The sequence below is a fragment of the Spermophilus citellus genome (genome assembly GCF_964194105.1).
Source record: "Spermophilus citellus genome assembly, chromosome: 10".
NCBI lineage: Eukaryota > Metazoa > Chordata > Mammalia > Rodentia > Sciuridae > Spermophilus > Spermophilus citellus.
The window spans coordinates 36,010,823-36,033,087 of record NC_138197.1 but is presented as its reverse complement, the minus strand read 5'-3'; the positions used below and the strand labels follow the sequence as shown (position 1 = coordinate 36,033,087).

General features: G+C 33.8%; 1 protein-coding gene across 2 annotated transcripts; it reads left to right on the top strand.

Moving 5' to 3' along the window:
- The first annotated feature begins 1,054 nt into the window (after nucleotides 1–1,054).
- CLEC7A (C-type lectin domain containing 7A) lies at nucleotides 1,055–10,872 on the top strand. 2 transcript variants are annotated; one of them, XM_081311607.1, is made up of 6 exons: nucleotides 1,055–1,183; nucleotides 2,647–2,745; nucleotides 3,777–3,914; nucleotides 4,989–5,140; nucleotides 9,887–10,005; nucleotides 10,284–10,872. In XM_081311607.1, the coding sequence occupies exons 1-6, from the start codon at nucleotides 1,090–1,092 to the stop codon at nucleotides 10,414–10,416; spliced, it is 735 nt and encodes a 244-aa protein (XP_081167733.1). In that variant the 5' UTR covers nucleotides 1,055–1,089; the 3' UTR covers nucleotides 10,417–10,872. The 2 variants fall into 2 exon arrangements, with proteins under 2 accessions (XP_081167733.1, XP_081167732.1); XM_081311606.1 differs by lacking the exon at nucleotides 3,777–3,914.
- The last annotated feature ends 11,393 nt before the right edge of the window (nucleotides 10,873–22,265 follow it).

The window sequence follows — 22,265 nt, the reverse complement described above, 5'->3', positions numbered from 1 at the left end:
CAGTCTGGTGCGTGGGTTGGATGCTTAAGTTGGCAGCAATGATGAATGTGTTCATTTGATTGAATTTGAGTATTACAATGGAAATTTGGAAAGGGAAAAAAATTAGAAAATTATGATAATATTTCAATCCCAGAATGCTCCATAAGCAATTACTTGGCAATATTAATGTACTGAATGAGGAAAGAAGGTAGTGTAGGATAGCCAACAAGATCATGAGTTTTGCAGCAAAAGCATCTGGTTCAAGTCTTTGCTCAAATTTTTAAAATTAGCTTCTTAAGCCCCAGCAAAGGACTACATTTTCAATGTCTCATTTTCTTCCATTGAAAATAGGAATTATAATACTACATAGAGTTTTTGGAATGTAAGATTGAATAGGAAAGCGTATGTGATATTCAGTACTTAGAACATAGTCAGTGCTCAATGAATACTTACTGCTTTGTATTTTTCATCTCTGATGAATCCCAAAGAGAACTGTCTCCTCTCTTGTTACAATAATGCACCTCCCCATGGCATCATTCTTATCCTTATCTATACGTTTTCTCCACTAGGCAATGAACTTCTTCACAGATACCATTTTTCCTTTGATCTCCAGCTCCTGCTGAATGGAACCTTGAAAATCTAATAAGTGTTTGCTGGGTGAAAAAATACATGAATATGTGCACATATGTACATTTATAACAAAATGATAGTAAACCCAAGGTATCAAATTATTTAATAGTTTACATAGGCCAAGTCAATTAAGGGCGTCAAATTCAGTTTTGAGAATCATGAAGGTGGCATAAGCCTTCATGCATTTGTCTTATACTTGATCTGAAACAAGGACATAGCTATTACGTGGCTTTTTAATTTCATTGAAGTTTTTAGACCCAGAAATAAAACTTAAAGGTAAAAACGGGAAATTACTACAGCAGAATTTTCATTTCCTGCTTTTGGGTATGTGGAGAAGTAAATCTCAACTTGTTAAACCTCAATAATGCTTACACCACATGATTTGACTTATAGATCCTCTTTTGCCCATGGGCAGTCATTTGGAGAGGCAAAAGGAAATAACTATCTAATGCAGTGTCTTTTTAGAGAACATATAAAACAATGGAAGTTCGCTCTGATTTAGAAAATTTGGACGAAGATGGGTATACTCAATTAGACTTCACCTCTAGAGGCATCACCAGAAGACCTGTGAAAGGTATTTTTTTTTTCCTTTTGACTTTAGTACTCTCATTCTCATAGACTAAAATACTAAAAGTAGGGAAAATTTGAGACTCATTGATATGTTTTTAAAGATTTTTAGAAGTCACCGCAAATAACTTGAAAATTCATTAAGACTCTTTCATGGTAGATATTCAGGGATTAATTCTTATATCTAAATTAATTTGTTTGATGGAAGAAAATGAAATTTGTTTGTTCTAAACAAAAGACATTTCATCACTGGGGAGTTGAAAGTTAAGTGTGAAGTTCACAAAGCTGAAGGATTTCAATAGATTTACTTGTTCCTGGTTTGATAGAAAAGAATCAATTGTAGGAGGGAGGTCCAGGAATCCTAAAGAAATGCTTATGAACAACATCAGAAAATAGGAGACTAGAAAGAGAACAATGGAAAGATGAGAGACCCATGACAAAACTAAAACTCTTACAATTTTATGGTGAAGACCAGAGGGAAGTTGGAAGTTGCAGAGTTTGAAATTTCAAAACTGATTTTTTTTTTTTTTTGTGATAAGACATCGAAGGGAGTTCTTGAAATATCAGGGAAGGAAAACATATATTAGATAAAAAGCTCCTATGGACATGAATCTAAACAAAAATGCAAATGAAAGGAAATATTGAGAAGGACATTAAAGGATCTGTCTTTTCACAAAATGAGTGGCTTTAGTGTCCCTTATGAGTCTCCTGTTTGACAATTCTATGAATTGCTCTTAGCACATTACCAGTGAGAAGCAGAGAGATGTTTTTGGTGTGTCGATGTTGATACAAAATCAGTTCCCTGTTATCTTCAAGAAAGACAATTCATGGGTTTTGACATCAGATTTTGTTTTCTTCTGCTTTCTGGTATTCACACTGGTCAGCTATTTTCCTCTCATCACCACTTATGAAATTATTTTTTATGCAACTTGTGACAAAGAGCAGAAAATTTGGATGAGGGAAGAAATAGTTAGGCAATATGTTTATGCTTGTGTGTGGACAAATAACAAGAGACCTGTATGTGCTTGCTAAAGGAAGTGCTTCTACATATTTTAGGTCATTTATTTCCCACAAGAATCCTGTGAGGTATTATTATTCCAATTTCAAAGAGAAATGAAAACTAAAAGGGAAAATAATATGCCTAAGTCATTCATCAAATAAATTAGAAAGAAAGTTATCCTTGGTAATCAGGGCTAGGTTCCCTATATTAAGCTGTTTCCTCTAAGAATGAGTGGGATTTCAGGGACCTGAGCAGTATCAAGACCTATGGACAGTTTCAGTTCCAACAACTGAAGAAGTATCCTAAAGATGGGGAAAAATGGAAACTCACTCTAAATGTCTAGATTATGTAGGCATCAGTAATTAATGATTCTCTTACGAATTGGCCAGGAGTTTAATGAACTGTGGGATTAAAGCATTCTGTCCTCCATCATAGTCTTCATTCAATTTCTGCTCCCTCTGGCTCCTTAGGTGATCAGAAGGCTTCTCCTCCTTGGCGGCTGATTGCTGTGACAATCAGTGTTATCTGCTTGATAACACTAGTGATAGCTGTAGTCCTGGGTGTCCTGGGTGAGTACTAGGGGGTGGGGTTTGCAATAGTCACAAGCAGTATTTAATGTGTGCTAGGCATTCTTTTAATGACTTGGCACATATGATCTAATTTAGTCTGTACATCGACCATATTGAGTTGTTGTTAGTAATTCCCATTTCACTTATAAGGAAGTAAGAGAATGGGAGATTATTTTACTTTTACAGGATCATAAGTTAGTTAGTTAGTGGGGTGTTGATTAGAAATTTAGTTGTTCTTTCTAAAAAATGCATAGTCTTACTACATTGCTTTACTATCTCCCTGGAATAGCTGGTTTGAAAACTGTGAAATTTGAAGGATAAATTTAATGGAAGGAAATCTGTGGAGCTGGAGAAGGAAATACAATATGATGCTATCTTTCTAATGAAAAAAATTCACTGAAGGGATTATATGCTATTTTAATGAGTCTTGTGATTGATGGGACTTGTTTTATATCTGATCATTAATATAAACTCCTTTGAATATACCAGGAATTGCCTGAGGCACTTAATGCATTCTAAGTAGATACTTAGTGATGGATGAATAGATTTTCTTAGATTTTCTATCTCAGGAATTCTGTTACCAATAAAGTATTATTATTCCTTCAGAGAGTCTTCATGGTGTTTCTTAGTCAATTTTACTGAGTACATTTTATGTTATGGGTGCTGAGCAGGTTCTCCAGGAACTCTCATTTATCCGTAATAGAAAAAAAATAGAAGATTTATTACTGTTTCAAATCTCTCATGGTTTTAGTTGACTCTATGTCATTTGCCTCTAGCTGATCTGTCATCTCTTTCCTCTGCATCTGCTTCATTTTTCTTTCTCACTACTTCTTTATAGAAGTTTTTTTTCCTATTTCATCTATCAATCAAATATGTCACTTTACTATTCCACTAATAATAAAGTATCTATTTGTCATCAAAGATCTATCCCTTTATATTCCAATAAAATTTGAGTTTCAGAATTTTAATTTTCAAACATAGCAGAATAACTTTTTTTTTTCTGTTACTATTATTGTTCTTGGAATATAAAGCATTTAGGAGATCCAATTCAGGCAGCGACCCATTGGAAAAAGAGAACTTTACGTTAAGAAATAAAGAGAATCACAGTCAACCCACAAAATCATCTTTAGAAGAGAATGTGGCTCCTACCAAGACTCTCAAAACCACAGGCAAGGGCAGAGTTAAAGCCTTAATGAAATCCTTGATTCAAGATGGTTAATTTTTTGGTGATAAGCCTGGGGTAGGTGGAAGATGAGATAGTACTGATCAGTATTATCTCAGTATAATGCATCACTGCCAGATCTATAATAAAGCAATAAAGTCATTTCATTAATACCCATTTGTATGAACAATTCTATTTGAACTTTTTTTTAAAATCAGTAACTGATTTATCACTGGCTATATGTTTAGACCTTCAGAAGATTGTATAATTGATGTGAAAGAAAAAATATGTTCGTTCCTCCTTAGGAAAATGATATATTTAAAGTGATACCATTAAAAGAGGAAATAGGATATCAGGACAGAAGAATGGCAAGGAAAAGTAAAAGAGCAAAAATGTTGGCAAGAAATAAGGAACTACGTTAAAAAATACAAAAGTATTAGCACTAATAATATATTTCTGAAAACTGATTAAATGTATTTGCCTTTAACCATATGACTTCATTACAATTTTATACATAGACGACCTTTACTTTTAATTGCATCATAATCGACGATGACTGTATTTTCAGTTCAAGTTCCAATCTCTGGACTCATACTTCCTGACTTTCTTATCAAACATCTGATAATACTCAATGTAGACACTCTGAAATGTAAATAATTGCCCTTAAGCTTTTCCACTTTGGAAAGTGACAATTTAAAATGGGTTTCTCATCATAAAATAACTTAAATCACATGAAATTACTATGAATCCTAATGATTGACTTTGAGTGCATTTATTATAGGGGGTTGAAATAGAGAAAGGGAGTTCTGGGCTAAATTTGAATTTAAAGGAAGACAAAAAGGAAAGGATGGTTAACTCTCTGAAGCATTGTATATAGTTTTTCAGATAATTTCTAAATTTTAAGTGAATGAGAGGATTTGAACATATTCTATAAAATCATATCCTTATAGGTTTGAATTAAAAATGAAAGATATTAATGGCAGTTCATTGATTAAGTATTCATGAGATAAATTGTGTTTGCATTAGAAAAAGGAGTTGGTATACTATGAGCTTCATGGTACTTATTATCTCTTATTTCCAGGACTCTTTTCTAGCCCATGTCCCCCTAAGTGGATCATACATGAGAAGAGCTGTTATCTATTTAGCATGTCACTAGATTCCTGGCAAAGAAGTAAGATCCGATGCTCTCAGCTGGGCTCTCATCTCCTGAAGATAGACAGCTCAAGTGAATTGGTAAGTGTAGACTTCAGCTGTAATTATCAGTAGTCTTTATGAAACACGAAAACAGAGGGAGAATCCAGGTAATAATTCTTTTTCTTACGTGAAACTTATTTTCAGATTTCTTCATAGTTGTAATATTAGCATTCATTAAGCATGTAAATTACATATTATATGCTTTTTAAAAATTAATTAATATAAAACAATCATGTTTCACTTTAAAATAAATCTTTTCAAATACATTCCATGTTTTAATGACTACAACAATCAGTCCTCTATTAATTTTCATGGGTTTGTATTTCAATTTCTAAATTTAGTGGAGAAAACAGAAAAATTTCCCCATCATCATGATTTTCAAGGAAAATAGCAACAATGATAATATATATTTATAAATCATCTGCTCTTTGCAATATACTAGAAAAGGCAAAAAAGTTTAAAAAGTAATAAATGTGTATTACTGAGCTTATTTAATTCATTAAGAAAAAACCAACAGTTGTTAAGAAATCAATATCTGATATCAATAATAAATAATATAGGAGTTTAGAGATATCTTTGTACACATAAGAGATTTTAAAGTAAAAGGGAGACAATCTGTCACGAATGAAAGGTAGAACTCAGATGAGTTATGAAAGGAATTAATAGGAAACTTTCTACCTTATAAATCTAAAGTTATCCATAACCTCTACACCTATTTTCACTATTTTCCATTTTTTTTTGTTTCTGTAATGCCAATCCCAATAGTTGCTAATGAAAGTAGGTACATGGTAAATTAAGAGCATTGTACTAGAAATCTGTGTGGCTATTAGATCAATCTGTAATTGATAATAAATCATCTTGATTTGTCAGCAATTCAAATATTTTCAGTGAACCACAGATTATTTATTCATAAAATCTGAAATGGCACTAAATTAATTTCAAGGCATTATCCAATTCCGAGAAGCATTTCTTTTTTTCCCTTTTAAGCTAATGTTTATGATTCTAATTGTTAACACATATTAATTATCCAAATTAATGTATTCACTGTGATACTTCCACTTATGGATATGTTGTGCATTGATCATTTTCATCCATCATCCTCTTACCCTTGCCATTCTCAGTAATCCCTCTTGTACTCACAGTCCTTCTTTTCTGTTGGTGTTTCTGTGCATGAGAGGGAATGCACAATATTTGTTTTTCTGTTTGATTTATCCTGCTTAGTATGATGTCTTTTATTTCCTTCCATATGTTGCAAATGACAGGATTTCATTCTTCTTTATAGTTGACTGATACTCCATTGTATATCTATACCATATTTTTTTATCCATTCATCTGTTGATGGGACCTAGGCTAATTCTATATCTTATATAATTAATTATAATTATATCTTATAATCATATATCTTATGAATAATTCTGCAATAAACATGGACATGTAGGTATTTCCTTTGTAAGCTGATTTCATTTCCTTCAGCTATACACCCAGGAGCGGAATAGCTGTTTAATACAGAAGTTTTATTTTTAGCTTTTTGAGGACTCTTCATACTGTTTTTCATAGAAGCTGTAGTAATTTGCATTCCTACCAACAGTGTATAAGGGTTCCTTTTTTCCTATCACTTCATCATTACTTGTTATTTTTATTTTTCGATAATAGCCATTCTTACTGGGGTGAGATGGTGTCCTTTATAGCCTTTGATTTGCATATCCTGGATAGTTTGAAGTAATTTGTATTTCTTTTGAGAAGTTTTTGTTCAGATCATTTGTCCAATTTTAAAATAGATCACTTGATTTTTGTTAAGTTTTTGAGTTTTTTGTGTATTCTAGATAACCCTCTGTCACATGAATCCATGACAAATATTTTCTCCCATTGTGTAGTCTGTCTCTTAACTATGGATAGTTTGTTGTTGTTGTTGATGTTGTTGTTTTGTTTGTTTTTTAAATTGGCTGTGCAGAAGACTTTTTAGTTGAATGTCATTTTATTTATCATTTTTTTTGCTTTTTTTTTCTGAGCTTTTGGAGTCCTATGTAGAATATCACTACCACTACTGATATCTTGAAGTAGTTCCTCAATGTTTTCTTCTGGAAGTTTCAGGTCTTACAGTAAGGTCTTTGATCCATTCTGAGTTGATTTTGTACAGGGTAGAGATAGGGGTTTAGTTTCAATCTTTCACATGTGGATATCCAGTTTTCCCAGTATTGTGTATTAAAGAGGCTGTACTTTCTCCATAGTGTTTCTGGCACTTTTGATGGGAATTAGTTAGTGTTTTAGTCAGCTTTCTGCTGTTTTGACTATAGAACCTGACCTGAACAATTTTAAAGGAGGAAAAGTTTATTTAGGTGCTCATGGTTTTAGAGTTCTTAGTCCATGGAGGGCCAGCTTCATTCGTTGAGACTCATGGCAGAAGAGTGTGGCAGAGGAAAGCAGCTTACCATCAGAAGCAGATAGAGAGACTCCACTCTCCAGTTACAAAATATATACTCAAAATATATGCCATGCCCCCAGTGACCCATCTCCTCCAGCCATACCCTACCTGCCTTCAGTTACCACTCAGTTTATCCCATCAGGGATTGGCTCACCGATTAGACCAATGCTATAATCCAATCAATTTTTCTCCAAACCTTGTGTTGTCTAACACACAAACTCTGGGGGACACTTCACATCCAAACTGTAACATTTGGCTGTAGGTATGTGGATTAATTTCTGGTGCCATGGCATGCTGCTGTTTTTACTGACTCTGTGGTCTGTCCTGCAATCAGATGTTATGATGCCTCTAGCTTCTCTCCTTATACTCAAGATTGCTTTGGATATTTGGGAGATTTTTTTTTTGCTTCAATATAAATTTTGGAATTTTTTTCTCTAGTTCTGTGAAGAATGCCATTGATAGTTTGATGGATAGTGCATTGAATCTGTAGATTGCTTTCAGTGTATGACCATTTTGACAATAATAATTCCTCCAACCTATGAACATGAAGTGTCTTTACATTTTTTAGTGTTTTCTTTGATTTCATTCTTCAGTATTTTTTAATTTTCATCATAGTCATCTTTCACTTCCTTAGTTAAAATTATTTCTAGGTATTTAGTTTTTGTATGAGAACCGTGAATGGAATTTCATGACAATTTTCTTAGCAAATTCATTATTGGCATATAGAAAAGCTATTGATTTTTGTAAGTTGATTTTGTATCCTGCTACCTTATTGAATTCATTTATCTGAGTCTTTTGGGGGAGTCTAGGTTTTTCTGTGTATAGAATCATATCATCTGCAAATAGGGATAATTTGACTTTCTCCTTTCCTTTGTATGTATTTTCTCTTTTTCTTTTTTTCTCATCGTTCTGGCTACAATTTCTAGTACTATATTGAGTAAGAGTGGTCAAGGTGGACAATCCCCTCCTGTTCCTGATCTTAGAGGAAATGCTTCGAGGTTCTCCTCATTCAATATTGTATTGGCTATGTGTTTGTTATGTATAGACTTTATGCCACGGAGGTATGATCTTCCAGTATCTCATGTGTTCAGGTCTTTTATCCTTAAGAAATGTTGAATTTTATCAAATGCTTTTTCAAAATCCACAGTAGTAATCATGGTTTTTATTTTGAATTATTTTTATGTGATATATTACATTTATTTATCTGTATGTGGTGAACCATGCTTGCATCCCTGGAATGAAACTAACTTGATCATGGTGAATGATCTTTTTGATATGCAGTTGAATTCAATCCGGTAGTATTTTGTTGAGAATTTTTGCATGTGTGTTCATCAGAGATATTGGTCTAGATTTGTGTGTGTGTGTGTGTGTGTGTGTGTGTGTGACATTGTTAGATTTTAGCCTCTTTAGGGTGAGTTTGGAAGTGTTCTCTTCCTTTTAATTCTATGGAATAGTTTTAAAAGCATTAGTGTTATTCTTTAAAAGTGTGGTTACATTGGGCAAGGCAGAACATGCCTGTAATTCCAGTGACTCAGGAAACTGAAGCAGGAGGATTGCAAGTTTGAAGCCAACTTGGGTCATTTAGTAAGACCCTGCCTCAAAAAAAAAAAAAAAAAAGACAGGTGATGTAGTTTAGTGGTTAAGTGCCCCTGGATTGAGTCCTCATTACTGCTAAATAAATATATTAAGTAATTAAGTTTGGTCGAATTTAGCAGTAAAGACATCCAGTCCTGGGCTTTTCTTTGTAGGTAGACTTCTTATTATGCTTATTATGTTGTCGATGTTCTATTCAGATTTTCTATATTTTGGATTCAATTTTGGTAGGTCATCAATGTCCATAAATTTATTCTAGACTTTCCAATTTGTTAGCATGTAGCTTTTCAAAATAATCTCTAATGATTCTTTGAATTTTTGTAGTATCAGATGTAAAGTCTCCTTTGAAATCTCAAATTTTATTTTATTTATCTGGGTCTTCTGAGAAGCATTTCTTGACAAGATTAGTATCAATTTATGGAAATAATAGGGTCATATCTACCATGAAAATTGCCTACTAAACTTATCATTCTTGGATAAGCTTTGCCTAGTATATTGAATGGATGCAGTTTTCATTGACATTTTGAATCTATTATTTATTGAAATCATGAATGATGAATGTATTTTTATGGGAAATTAAATGTTAAAGTGACTCTAAATAAAATAAACACTTTGAGACGTTCAATGAAATAAAAATATTGGAATTTCTCTCTAGGTCCTTGTCATCTTATGCATGCATTCTTCACCAAAGGGATTCAATCAGTTCTTTTTTTTTCCCCAAAAATCTATATTTTCTCTTTCTGTATATTTGCATTTCTGTTTCATTCCAGGATTTTATAGAAAGCCAAGTGTCTTCCCAACCTGATCATGCATTTTGGATAGGGCTCTCTCGCCATCAGAGTGAAGAACCATGGCACTGGGAGGATGGATCCACCTTCTCTTCTAATTTGTAAGTATCTGAAAAGAAAAGGCATCATCCACTTTCTCACAGAGATGAAAGTAAGTCATGCAGTTAACCTGATTTACCGGCCATGTTTTATAAAGAGGAAGGATCACAATGGTGGGGGGAGTGAAAAAGTGAGCCAGAAAAGACAGGAAGAAAAGAGGACTGCAGAATCAAAACAATAGTTGTCTGGCGCTACCAACTCAGGTGTTTCCTTGGCTCCTATAGGTAGAGGGTATTCCTTACATTTGTTTTAATTAGGTCATTGTATTGTACTTTACCAGGTTTCAAATCAGAAGCACAGCTACCCAGGAAAATTTACTTCACAATTGTGGATGGATTCATGTGTCCACTGTTTATGACCAATACTGTTATGTGACCTCATTCAGTATCTGTGAGAAGAAGCTGTCGAAGTAAGGGGGAGGAGAAGTAATCAAAGGAGATAAGTATATGAGACTGTATGGATGGCAAAAACAGAAGAGTGATATTTGAGGTATAAATAGATGCTGAAAATGTTAAAAGTGCATGGCAAACTTAAATCTCAGCTGAGAAATAGGATATAGAGGCTGTGATTTCTGTACTTGTCAGCTCCATAGGGAGGCCAATCTTATGCTAGTGAACACAGTCCTACTCATGGAGTCAGGGCAGCTAACCTTGAATTTTTGTTCTATCATTGCTAAGCCACAAGTCCTTGGTGATTTCAAAGAAATCTTCATTTTTGGCTCTACCAGAATGTTATTATTATTATTTTTTTTATCCTCAAAAAGTTCCAATGAGGGCTGGGGTTGTGGCTCAGTGGTAGAGCACTCAACTAGCACATGTGAGATGCTGGGTTCGATCTTCAGCACTATATAAAAATACATAAATTAAATAAAGGTATTGTGTCCAAATACAACTAAAGATATATATGTATATATATTTGCATTTTAAAGTGCCAAAGGAGTGTCATTGTGTGTTTCCTTAATTTGTTCCTCAACTTCTACCAGTATATCATGCTTGGGTAGAAGGTAAAATGTAGTTCTGAATTACTAAATAAAGAAATGGAAAAAAATCTTCACTATAATCAGAGGTATCTTGTTATTTTTCTTAATATGATCATAATTATTATCATCATCACTAAAAACCAGCAACTGCAACTAAATAACCCAGAAGTATGCCATCCGTAGCTTTGACTAATAGCATCCTGTATAATGTGAAATTGGAGGGAAGATGGTCTTTAGGAAAACTTTCTCCTTTTAAAATATTATAAATCAAAAATAAATAATATCTGATAACAACTACAAAAGTAACCAATCTTATTGGCAGAAATATTAATATGTTGGAGAAAAGGTACATTATATTATTTTTATAATATACTGTTTTGCAATTTGTACTAATTCCTTATCACTGTAAAATATTATTGGAATGTAATTATATTTCATCATGTGATGATTTATTTATTTTCTTTTAAATGGTCTCATTGATGTTATTTATATTTTCAATGGGGATTTCTGTATTATTGGGGATATACAAAATTAATTGTAGCTTTCTCATGTTGATTAATATGGGAAAAGAAACTGTGCCAAATTCACTGAATTGTTTATTATACAGTGATTAATTTTATGTAATGTAGATTTCATCTCAACTAAAAAAAATGCTTTGGCTTCTAAATTGTATGCCTCTATGTAATAATCACTCTCACAAATTGCCTTCTCCTTAAAAGTGATGATAAATTTGATAGTAGGCAAAGGGTACTTGTATTAGTATAATAGATACTTCTGTATTAAAGCCTAAGTTTAGATTCTTAAAGAGTTAAAAATCTGGGCCTGGGGCTGTGGCTTAGTGGTAGCCCACTTGCCTGCCATGTGTAAGGCTCTGGGTTTGATTCTCAGCACCACATATAAATAAATAAATAAATGTATATCAACAACTTAAAAAAAACATTAAAAAAAGAATTAAAAAATCTAAAAGAAGACAGATTATTGTGAAGGTGACTATTGTATTTTACTATGCAAATTTGTATTATCACTATCTGGAAAAAAATAGTAGAGCTATCTAATTTAGCCTGAGAGTATAAGAAACATCATTAACTGATTTAAACAGTTAATTAAAGCACAGAATAGATTTGAAGAGAGGCACATATTTTAATTTCAGTTTTGGTTTGAGTGAATCTTCCTGGGTCCCCAGGATGGGATGGGTGAGTTTAAGAAATCATTATAAGCAAGGGAAATGATTCCGGATGCTGAAAATCAAGCTGTACTTACTAGAACAGATAGGCTAGGCAATTACCATGACTTCAAATATGACAAAAGTGATGGCATAAAATAAGATTATTGTAGGTTGTCCAAGGTGCACTATTCCTGACCTGTTAATACACATTTTATAGTGCAATTTACGTAGAAAAATACATCCAAATGGACAGGAAGCATCTACACTTTTCATGAGACACAGAAGGGGAAATAACTCTTACCTAGACCTAAGTCTGCAGAGTAAATTCAAGCTGAGCAGTGATTGGTTGTTCTAGAGGAAACACCCTTTGAAAGTCCACCATCTGAGATTCAAGGTGGCGCAGTAGAGGAAGGCTGCATTTCCAGTTGGTCTGTGATTCAGGATTCATGGATGGAGATTACTACTTCTCAACAAGGTAGGTGAAAGAGGTATTTCACTAAAATTGAATACTGGACAGCCAGAGTATCTTAGAGACTCAAAAATTCAGGTACATTGATCAAAGAACAAGAAAGAACGTTGGAGTTAAGCAGTTGTGAGAGCGTTAGTGGCAGCAGTGCAGCACTGGTTCCCGCAGAGGGGAGCGACAGAAAGAAATACATCAGAAATATTTGGACCAGAAAAACCTGTAGATTAGAAAATGAGCCTGAATTTAGGTGATCCAGCAGCTGCGAAGCAAACTGGTATTTGGAAAAGGCTCTGTATTTCTCAACTGGCAAATGGAGGCTGAGGTAGGAGATGTCTTGAAGAGGCTGTGCTGTAGCTTGCTGCTGTGTGAGCCTGTGAGATCATAGCAAACGTTGCCATCCTGTTCCAGCAAGCACCCAACATGGCCTAGGGGTACCTAGTGGAACAAGAGTCAAACAGGTACAAATAAGATTGTACCCAGGGGGATTCAATTCAGAAAAATGAAGGGGAGTACAACTTGCTTTCCATTTGAGTCAGACGGCTCATGTCATCAGCTTAAGTGGTTTGGAAATCTGAACAAACAGGTGTGAATATACTCAGGTACTAAAGTTGTGTTCATGGGTAGCAGAGTGTGTAGAGGATTGCCTCCCCTGTCCCAGGAGGAGAATTCTTGCAAGGCTCCTGAGATCCAGGCTCTCAGCTGAGATGGGAATCTGAGTCCTAGGGGTATTTTGATCTAATCTCTCCAGAGCAGACATCACTCAACAAAGCCCCTGAGCCAGTTTAGATTAAGCCCTACTGCTGGAACTCTCAATAGAACTCTGCAGCAGCCCCACCCTGGGAGTGCACTGACCTGGTCTGTCTGGAAAAAACACCAATCTATAGGACTTCCCATTACATTCTACCTTAAACGGGTGAGAAGGGAAGCTAAGATCACTCTTAACCAGCTTCAGTCTTAAACCACTCCACTGGCATCTCAGTGAGCAACACAAAAAGAGGAAAAGATTAACAACCCTCAGATCTTTCTCTCTGTCTCTCTGTACATAGCCCAAGAAAAAATGGAAAGAAGGACTGATGGGCATAGGCAATGACTGTCCATTATGTCGACTGTTTTGACCACCTCTCTGGAGGAGAATATTTTATTTCTCATTAAGAATCTTTTTTTTCCATGTGTGTGTGTGTGTGTGTGTGTGTGTGTGTGTGTGTGTGTCTTGCTGTGTGGATTGATTTATGGAGATATATATCTATATCTATCTATCTATATATAAACCACACATACATATTTATTTCTGTTTTTCACTCATTTTAGCATTTAAAAAAATATAGTTGCTTTTTCTTGCCTTGTCTTTTGAGGGTTAGAGGTGTTTCTGCTTTTGTTTTTATTTTTTTTTTGTTCCTCTTTCTCTTCTTTCTTCTCCAACTAAAACCCAACTTCTCTTATTCTCTTTCTCTTCCTTTATGTTGTTTTCCCTATTTTTTCTCCTCCTTCTTTATAACTATCACTTTCAATGTGTCTTCTGTATTGTCTGTTTACATTTTGACCACTCAAAATTCATTTCTATCTTCCTGTCATGTTTGCTTTTTTCAATGAACTATATTTTTACCATTTTTAGAACAATTTGGTTTATATAACTCCTGCCATTACCATTCATATTATTTCAACTATTACTGCTATGGATGACATAGTTGACACCTGCTGTTCACTTTAAGTCAGATCTAGTTCACAGTTAAGGATTGTTTTTGTTTTTGACAATTACTGACCTCACCATTTCTGTTTTTGTGGTAATTAGTGTTGAAGATGTCCTAGTGGGCATTGTTTTCTTTTCTTTTTTTTTAACATTATACATTTTTTGCTTTGGTTATTAATATTGTTTGCTTCCTCCTTTTCTGCAAGGTAGTGAGACACTATAAATTCACAGGGTAGACACTGCTACTAAACTAACCTCAGTCAAAAGATAGTGTACCTTGCTCCACACACAAGTTAATGACACTAAACTTTTTGGGTATACTCTAATACAAAGAATAAAAGAGAAAAAAACCCAAACTAATGACCAGGCCCCAAGTAGGTTCCACTCATGGACATTTGTTTCTACAGCAAAAAGAGACAAAATTAATGCAAAGACTATGGATACCATGCCTATGAGGAGGTTTAAATCTAGATGACTGAAGGACAGTTAGGCAAGATAGGATTGTACCCTAAAAGGCTCACCCATAAGCATGGAAGAGAAATCCATCCTATCATATGTCTTAAAACCAAACCCAGTTATAGAAGAAATATGAAAAAAGGTAACATGACACCTCTTAAAGATCATAATTCACAAGAAACTAGATGATATTGAAGTGGTGAAATATCACACAAATAATTCAAAAGAATGATTATAAAAATGATCAATAAAATTCCAAGAAAATACAGAAAAACAACTGAATAGATTAAGAAAGTCAGTTAAGGATATGAATGAGAAATTCAATAAGGAAATAGAGATATTGTAAAAGAACCAAACAAAAATCTTGGAAATGAAAAACACAATGATTCAAAAAAAATGTTCAGTTAAAAGTCTCTCTAATAGAGTAGACCATGCTGATGGCAGAATCTGAGTTGGAAGACAAAGTGGCCAACCTAGAACATTCAGGGAGTATTAAAAGAAAATAAGTAACCATGATTTGAGTATATAAGAACTCTGGGACAACATTGAGAGACTACATTTAGGAATCATTGGAATTGAAGAAGGCTGTGAGAGTCAGACTAATGGAATGAAAAACCTCTTCAGGGAAATAACAACAACACAGAAAAACTTCTAAACCTTGAGAATGAGATGGACATCCAGATATACAACTCGTTCAGACCCAAAATATATAAGATCAAAAAAGAATCTCTCAACAGCACATTATAATTAAAATGCCTGACAGAACAAGGAGAGAATTTTAAAAGCCCAATGAGAAAAACATCAGGCAAGTCAATCAGAACTACTTATGATTTCTCAGCACAAACTCTAAAAGCTAGGAGGGCTTGGAAGGATATTCCAAATCCTGAAAAAACATAACTGTCAAATAAGATTGCTATATCCAGCAAAACTATTCTTCAAAATCAACTAAGAAATGAAAACCTTCCAAGATTAGTAAAACAAAAAGAATTCATGACTACAAAGTTAAAATTACAGAACTTACTTAAAATAATTCCACACAGAAGAAATCAAAAGTAAACCCCAGAACACACAAATGAACAAATCCCACTTGAAAAGTAGTAAGCAAATGAGAAAACTATAACACATTAAACATTATCAACAAATAAAAATGGAAGGAATTAATAAATATTTCTTTATGGTAACATTGAACGTAAAGGGTCTCAACTCTCCAATTAAAAGACATAGACTGTCAGATATATTTTATATATCTGACATATTTTATATATCTGACATATTATATATCAGATATATTTTAATATATTAAAAAACAAAATCCAACTATATGTTGTTTGCAAAAGAGTCATCTTACAGGCAAAGACAGCCACAGGCTGAAAGTGCAAAGGTGGAAGTTGAGATATCATGCAACTGGAGCCCCAAAACTAGAAGTAGTAGGTATTCCCATATCTGACAAAGCAGATTTCATATGACAATTAATCAGAAGAAACAAAGAAGGTCACTTCCTACTGATAAAGGGAACAATCCAACAAGAAGATAAAACTATGGTGAATTTTTATGCCTCAAATATTAGTGTACCTAATTACATAAAGGGGACAATTCTCAAATTAAAGCCTCAAATAGACTCCAGTACAATAACACTGGGTGATTTCAATACATCTTTATTACCAATAGAATTGTCATCTATACATAAACTCAGTAAAGACTCTTTAGACCTGAAAAATATTATAAATGAATTGGGCTTCACAGACATCTACAGAATGTTTCATACAATACCTAAATACATTGTCTTCTCAGAGATTGACGAAACTTTCTCAAAAATAGACCATATTATAGTCCTCAAAGCAATTCTTAGCAGATACAAATAAATTAATACAATTTGTTGCATCTTAGATAAATATGGAATGAAATTTTAAAAATCAACACATAAAAAACATACAAAAACTATAAAAATTCATGGAGACTGAACAATAGTTAATGAAGAATGGGAGATAGAAGAAATCAGGGAAAAATTAAAGCATTCATAGAATCAGACAAAAATAGTGATGAACATACTGGAGCCACTAGGATGCTATGAAGGTAGTTTAAAGAGAAAGTTGTAGGTGCCTACATGAGAAAGATACCAAATAAACAACGAAATGATACATCTCAAGGGTCTTAAAAAAGAGGAACAAACCGATTTTAAAACCAGTTTAAGGAAGGAAATTATAAAGATCAGAGCTGAAATCAATGAAATTGAGAATTTCTTAAAAATACAAAAGGTCAATAAAATGAAGAGTGGGTTCTTTGAAAAGATAAACAGTATTGATATTCTCTTAGCCAAACTAGCCAAAGGAAAAATAGAAGATTTAAATTAACAAAACAAGAGATAGAAAATGGAGAGATCACCATAGATATCACATAAATCCAGTAAGGACTCTTTTGAAAACTTATATACTAATAAACTTGCAAACCTAGAAGGAAATGGATACAGTTATAGACAACTCTGATCTTCCAAAATTGTACCAAAAGGGCAGAGAAAATTTAAACAGACCAAAAAACTAGCAATGAGAATAGTATATCATGACCAAGTTGGTTTTATTGCAGTGATGCAAAGACGGTTTAACACATGTAAATAATTAAATGTAATTCATCACATAAATAGAATGAAGAACAAAAATCACAAAGATCATCTCAGCAGATGTAGAGAAAGACTTTAATAAAATTAATCATCCATTCATCATAAAAACACTGAAGAAACTAGGGATATAAAAAACCAACTTCAACATCATAAAGGATATAATAGAAAAAAATGAAATCCTGCCAAATAAATGGGAAAATATGAAAGCATTTACATTAAAAACTGGAACAACAACAGAATGTCTAATCTTATTACTTCTATTTAATAATAGTACTAGAAATTCTAGCCAAAACAATTAGGCAAGAGAAGAGGAACAAAGGATAAAATAGGAAAGGAAGAAGTCAAATTATCACTGTTTGCTGATATGATCCTATACTTAGAAGATCCAAAGGAATCCACAAGAATACAACTAGAGAAAAACAAACAAAAACAAACCAAAAAAAAAAAACCCAGCAAAGTAGCAGGTCAAAAAATCAACATACAAAAAAAATAATATTTTTCATGCATATCAATAATGAATTTGTGAAAAAGAAGTCAGAAAAAACAATCTCATTTACAATAGCCATTTAAAAAAGTATCTAGCAATAAATCTAATCAGGAGGTGAATTTTTACAATGAAAAACAGAGAACATCGAAGAAATAAATTCAAGAAGACACAAATGATGGAAAGACCTCCCATGTCCATGGTTAGACAGAATTAATATTACTAAAATGGCCATACTACCAAAAGCAAAATACATATTCAATGCAAACCCCAACAAAATACCAATAGCATTTTCCCCAGAACTATAAGAAAACAGTCCTAAAATTCATTTAGAAGAATAAAAGACCCAGAATAACTAAATGTTGGAAGGATCACAATACCTGAGTTCAAATATACTACAGAGCTATAGTAACAAAATCTGCAAGGTGCTAGCATAAAAACAGTCACATAGAACAATGGTACAGAATAGAAGACATAGAGACCAACCCACACAGAAACAATCATCTGATCCTTGATAGAGGTGCCAAAAACATGCATTGGAGAAAAGACAACCTTTTAAACAAATGGTGCTGGGAAAGCTGGTTATCCATACATGGAAGAATGACTCTAGATCCTTATCTATCATGATGCACAAAAATCAACTCAAAATGGATCTAAGCCCTAAGAATTAGACCAGAAACTGTGCAATTCCTTGAAGAAAATGTAAAATCAATACTACAGCATACAGTCATGGGCAAATGAATTTCTCAATAGAATCCCTAAAGTTTATGAAATAATGCCAAGAGTTAATAAATGTGATGGAATCAAATTTACAAGCTTCTATATAGCAAAGGAAACAATTAGGAATGTGAAGAAAGAACCTATGAAATGGGAGAAAATCTCCACTAGTGAATCTTCTGGCAGAGAATATTCAGCATATATAAAGAACTCAAAAAATTTAATATCAAAAAAGCAAATAACCCAGTTAATTAGTGGGGGAAAGAATTAAACAGGTACTTCTCAAAAAAAGAAATACAAAATGGCCAACAATTATATGAAAAGATGCTTAATATCTTTACCAATTAGGGAAATGAAAATCAAAATTACACTGAGATTTCATCTCATTTCTATCAGAAAGGCAGTCATCAAGAATACAAATAATAATAAGTGCTAGAGAGGATATGGATAAAAAGGAACACTTTTACACTTTTGGCCAGATTGTAAGTTAATACAACTACTATGGAAATCAGTATCAAGATTCCTCAAAAGACTAGGAATGGAACCACCATATCATCCAGCTTTACCATTCCTAGGTATTTATCCTAAAGATTTAAAGTCATCATAGTATAGTAATACAAGCATACCCTTGTGTATGACAGCACAATTCACAACAGACAAACTATAGAACTAGCCTAGGTGTCTATCAACAGAAAAATGGATAAAGAAAATGTGGTAAATATACACAATGAAATTTTATTCAGCCATAAAGAAAGATGAAGTTATATCGTTTGCAGGAAAATGAATGGAACTTGAGAACATTATGTTAAGTAAAATAAGCCACTTATAAGTTGCTTATTTTAAATTTAAATTAAGAATTATATGTTTTAATTCATATGTGGAAGGTAGAGAGGAAAAAGGAAAAGAAAAGATGTGGGAGATCTCCTGAATTGAAGGGAGAGTAGAGGAAAAGAACCAGGGGGTAAAAAGGAGGGGAGAGAAAGTGAATATACTGGGGAATAATATTGGTCAACATATGAGTTGTATTGTGTGCATGTATGAATATATAACAACAAATCTCACTGTTGTGTGTGACTATAATGTGCCGATAAAATATACAGAAAAAAAAAAACAATGACCAATGAACACTATCTTTCTTGCCTGGGTTATATCAATAATTAAAAAAAAAAAAAAAAACTTTTGTTTTTCTTTTATGTAGTGCTGAGGATTAAACCCAGGGCCTCACATGTGCTTGACAAGCACTGACCTATATCCCAAGCACATAAAGAAATAATTTTTGAATAGTCTCTACTCTTTTTTTTTTTTTTCCCCAGGGGGACTACTCCACCACTGAGCCACACCCTCAGTCCTTTTTTATTTCTTATTTTGAGACAGTGTCTCACTAATTTGCTCAGGGCCTTGCTGAGTTGCTGAGATTGGCTTTGAACTTGTGATCCTCCTGCATCAGCCTCCTGAGCCACTGGGGTCACAGTCCTGAGCAATGCTCCAGCAGTCTCCTATTTATCCTTGTCCTTCAATAGTCCATTTTCAGTCATAGTAGAGGGACTCTATTGAATTTAGGTCAGATTATTTGTCTGGACTTGTCATGTCTCAGAGAAAAGCAAAGTAAAACAAAAGGACAAAATGCCTTTTAAATTGCCTAGAGTAGCATACACACTCTAGCCCCCTTCACTTCTTTGTGCTCTCTCCTACTTCTCCAGTCTTCACTTATTGCACACAGGACTCTGGCTTCTCTATGGTTTCATAACCACATCAGACATACTTCCACCTCGAGGCTTTGTGATTCTACTCCTTTACTGAATGATTCTTACTGAGATGCAGCAGGGTTTTCTTTATCTCTCTTTCAAGTCTCTGAACAAGAATCACCTTCTTAAGGAGGCTTAATGTGCTTACTTTTTAAAAAATCACCATCCTCCTTCCTCTATAGTCTTAATCTCCTTTACCCTCACTCTATATTAGCCATTTATCATAGTCTAATATTCTCTTACTTATCATTTTTTACATCATCTGTGTTTCTTCATAGGATGCAGGCTCTAAAAGAACAGAGAACTTTGTTTAACACTATGTATGTATCCAAGAACTTGAGAATAGGACCTGTCATGCAGTCGATGTTCAAAAAGTATTTTTGTCATTGTTGAAAATATAAAAGAATTTAAGGGAAGGTAGTGTAAATGTTGTGGTTTGTTTGTCAAAATTATCAAGAATCTGCTTAATAACTAAAGCTCACAAAATAGTTCTAATGGCTGTTCATTAGAACACTGATTAGAGGCATCTCTTACATGCATTTTTCGGGTCTGAACTTTTACAATTTTTAATATTCTAAATTTCTTCCTATTTTGTTCTCATACATCCTTCATTTACCTTGAGACTCCACAATTCTTTCTGCCTTATCTATTAATACCACTCTCAGACATTTAGCTTAAGACAACTAGACAAATAATTTTTTTATTTTCTACTTTTTACAAGCTGCTGATCTATAAAATGTCTCCAAAGTTTTTTTTTAAATTTAAGTAATCTGATGAACAACATGCAGCTTGAAACACGTTAATTCACAACATACACTTCCTGATATATCTCTTGTAGATACTCACTATCCCATCTCAAGCAATTCCCACACTTGTTTATATAGTTAGCATGCTTGACTTGGCCCACTTGTCACCTAACATCGAGAAAATTGACAAAGTAATTTCATATAATGGAATATATTGTTTATATGATATTACACGTGTATATGACACACATATAATATGTAAGTTTGGCTGGCGTGACCTTCCACCTCTGTCATGTGCTCCTCCCCTCCAGTGAATGCCACCCTCACCTGACAATTAAGGCTGCCACTTGATCTTGGAACTCCCAGTCTCAGAGCTCTGAGAAATAATTTTATTGCTTATAAATTACTCAGTCTCAGGTATTCTGTTGTTGCAGCACAAACAGGTTGACTAGTAATATGATTTTATGTGCTGGTTCAGGAAGAATTATTGGACATCATTGAAAACAATTTTTACATTTCCTAGCTCTGTTTAAGAAATATAGACACAAACTGTCAATTGGCTTCCCATAATCATATTGTGATTAGTAATAGTTCTAAAAGTCCTGACTCCCCATCAAATGGACAATTCTTAATGATGATAATGTGGCAAGTGTGCTATAAAATGTTGAATCAAGTCTATATACCATACAAAGAAAGATCATTGAGTTGACAATAGGAGAGCACTTTTAAAGGTAATTCTGCCACTAACCAGCTATGTGACTTTGAACAAATCACTTCACTTAGATGGGCTTCAATTTCCTTTTCTGTAAAATGAAAGAATAGAATGAATCATATGCTCTCAAGAGGACTCTTCTGTGCTGAAACTCCATGTATATGATGCCTTACGCTGTGCCCTTGGAGACAGGAAGAAGCTAGGTCCAGAGTCTCATCTCTTCCCACAAGGGCACAGAGAGTTAAACATTTAAATGACTCTGTGAATGTGTGATGGAGAGAAAAACTGGGAAATATGTGTCCTCCTGACTTTAGGGTCTTTAGAAACCACAATACTATTGTTGTAAGGTCTCACCATCTTTACACTGCAGTTTCATAAGAAGTGCAAACAGATAAACAAAGGAGGTTTGAGAAGGGCAACCATTTCAATAACTGTTCTGAGACTGTCCAAACAGAAAACACATGCTATTTCCCCTCAGCCTGACCAACTTG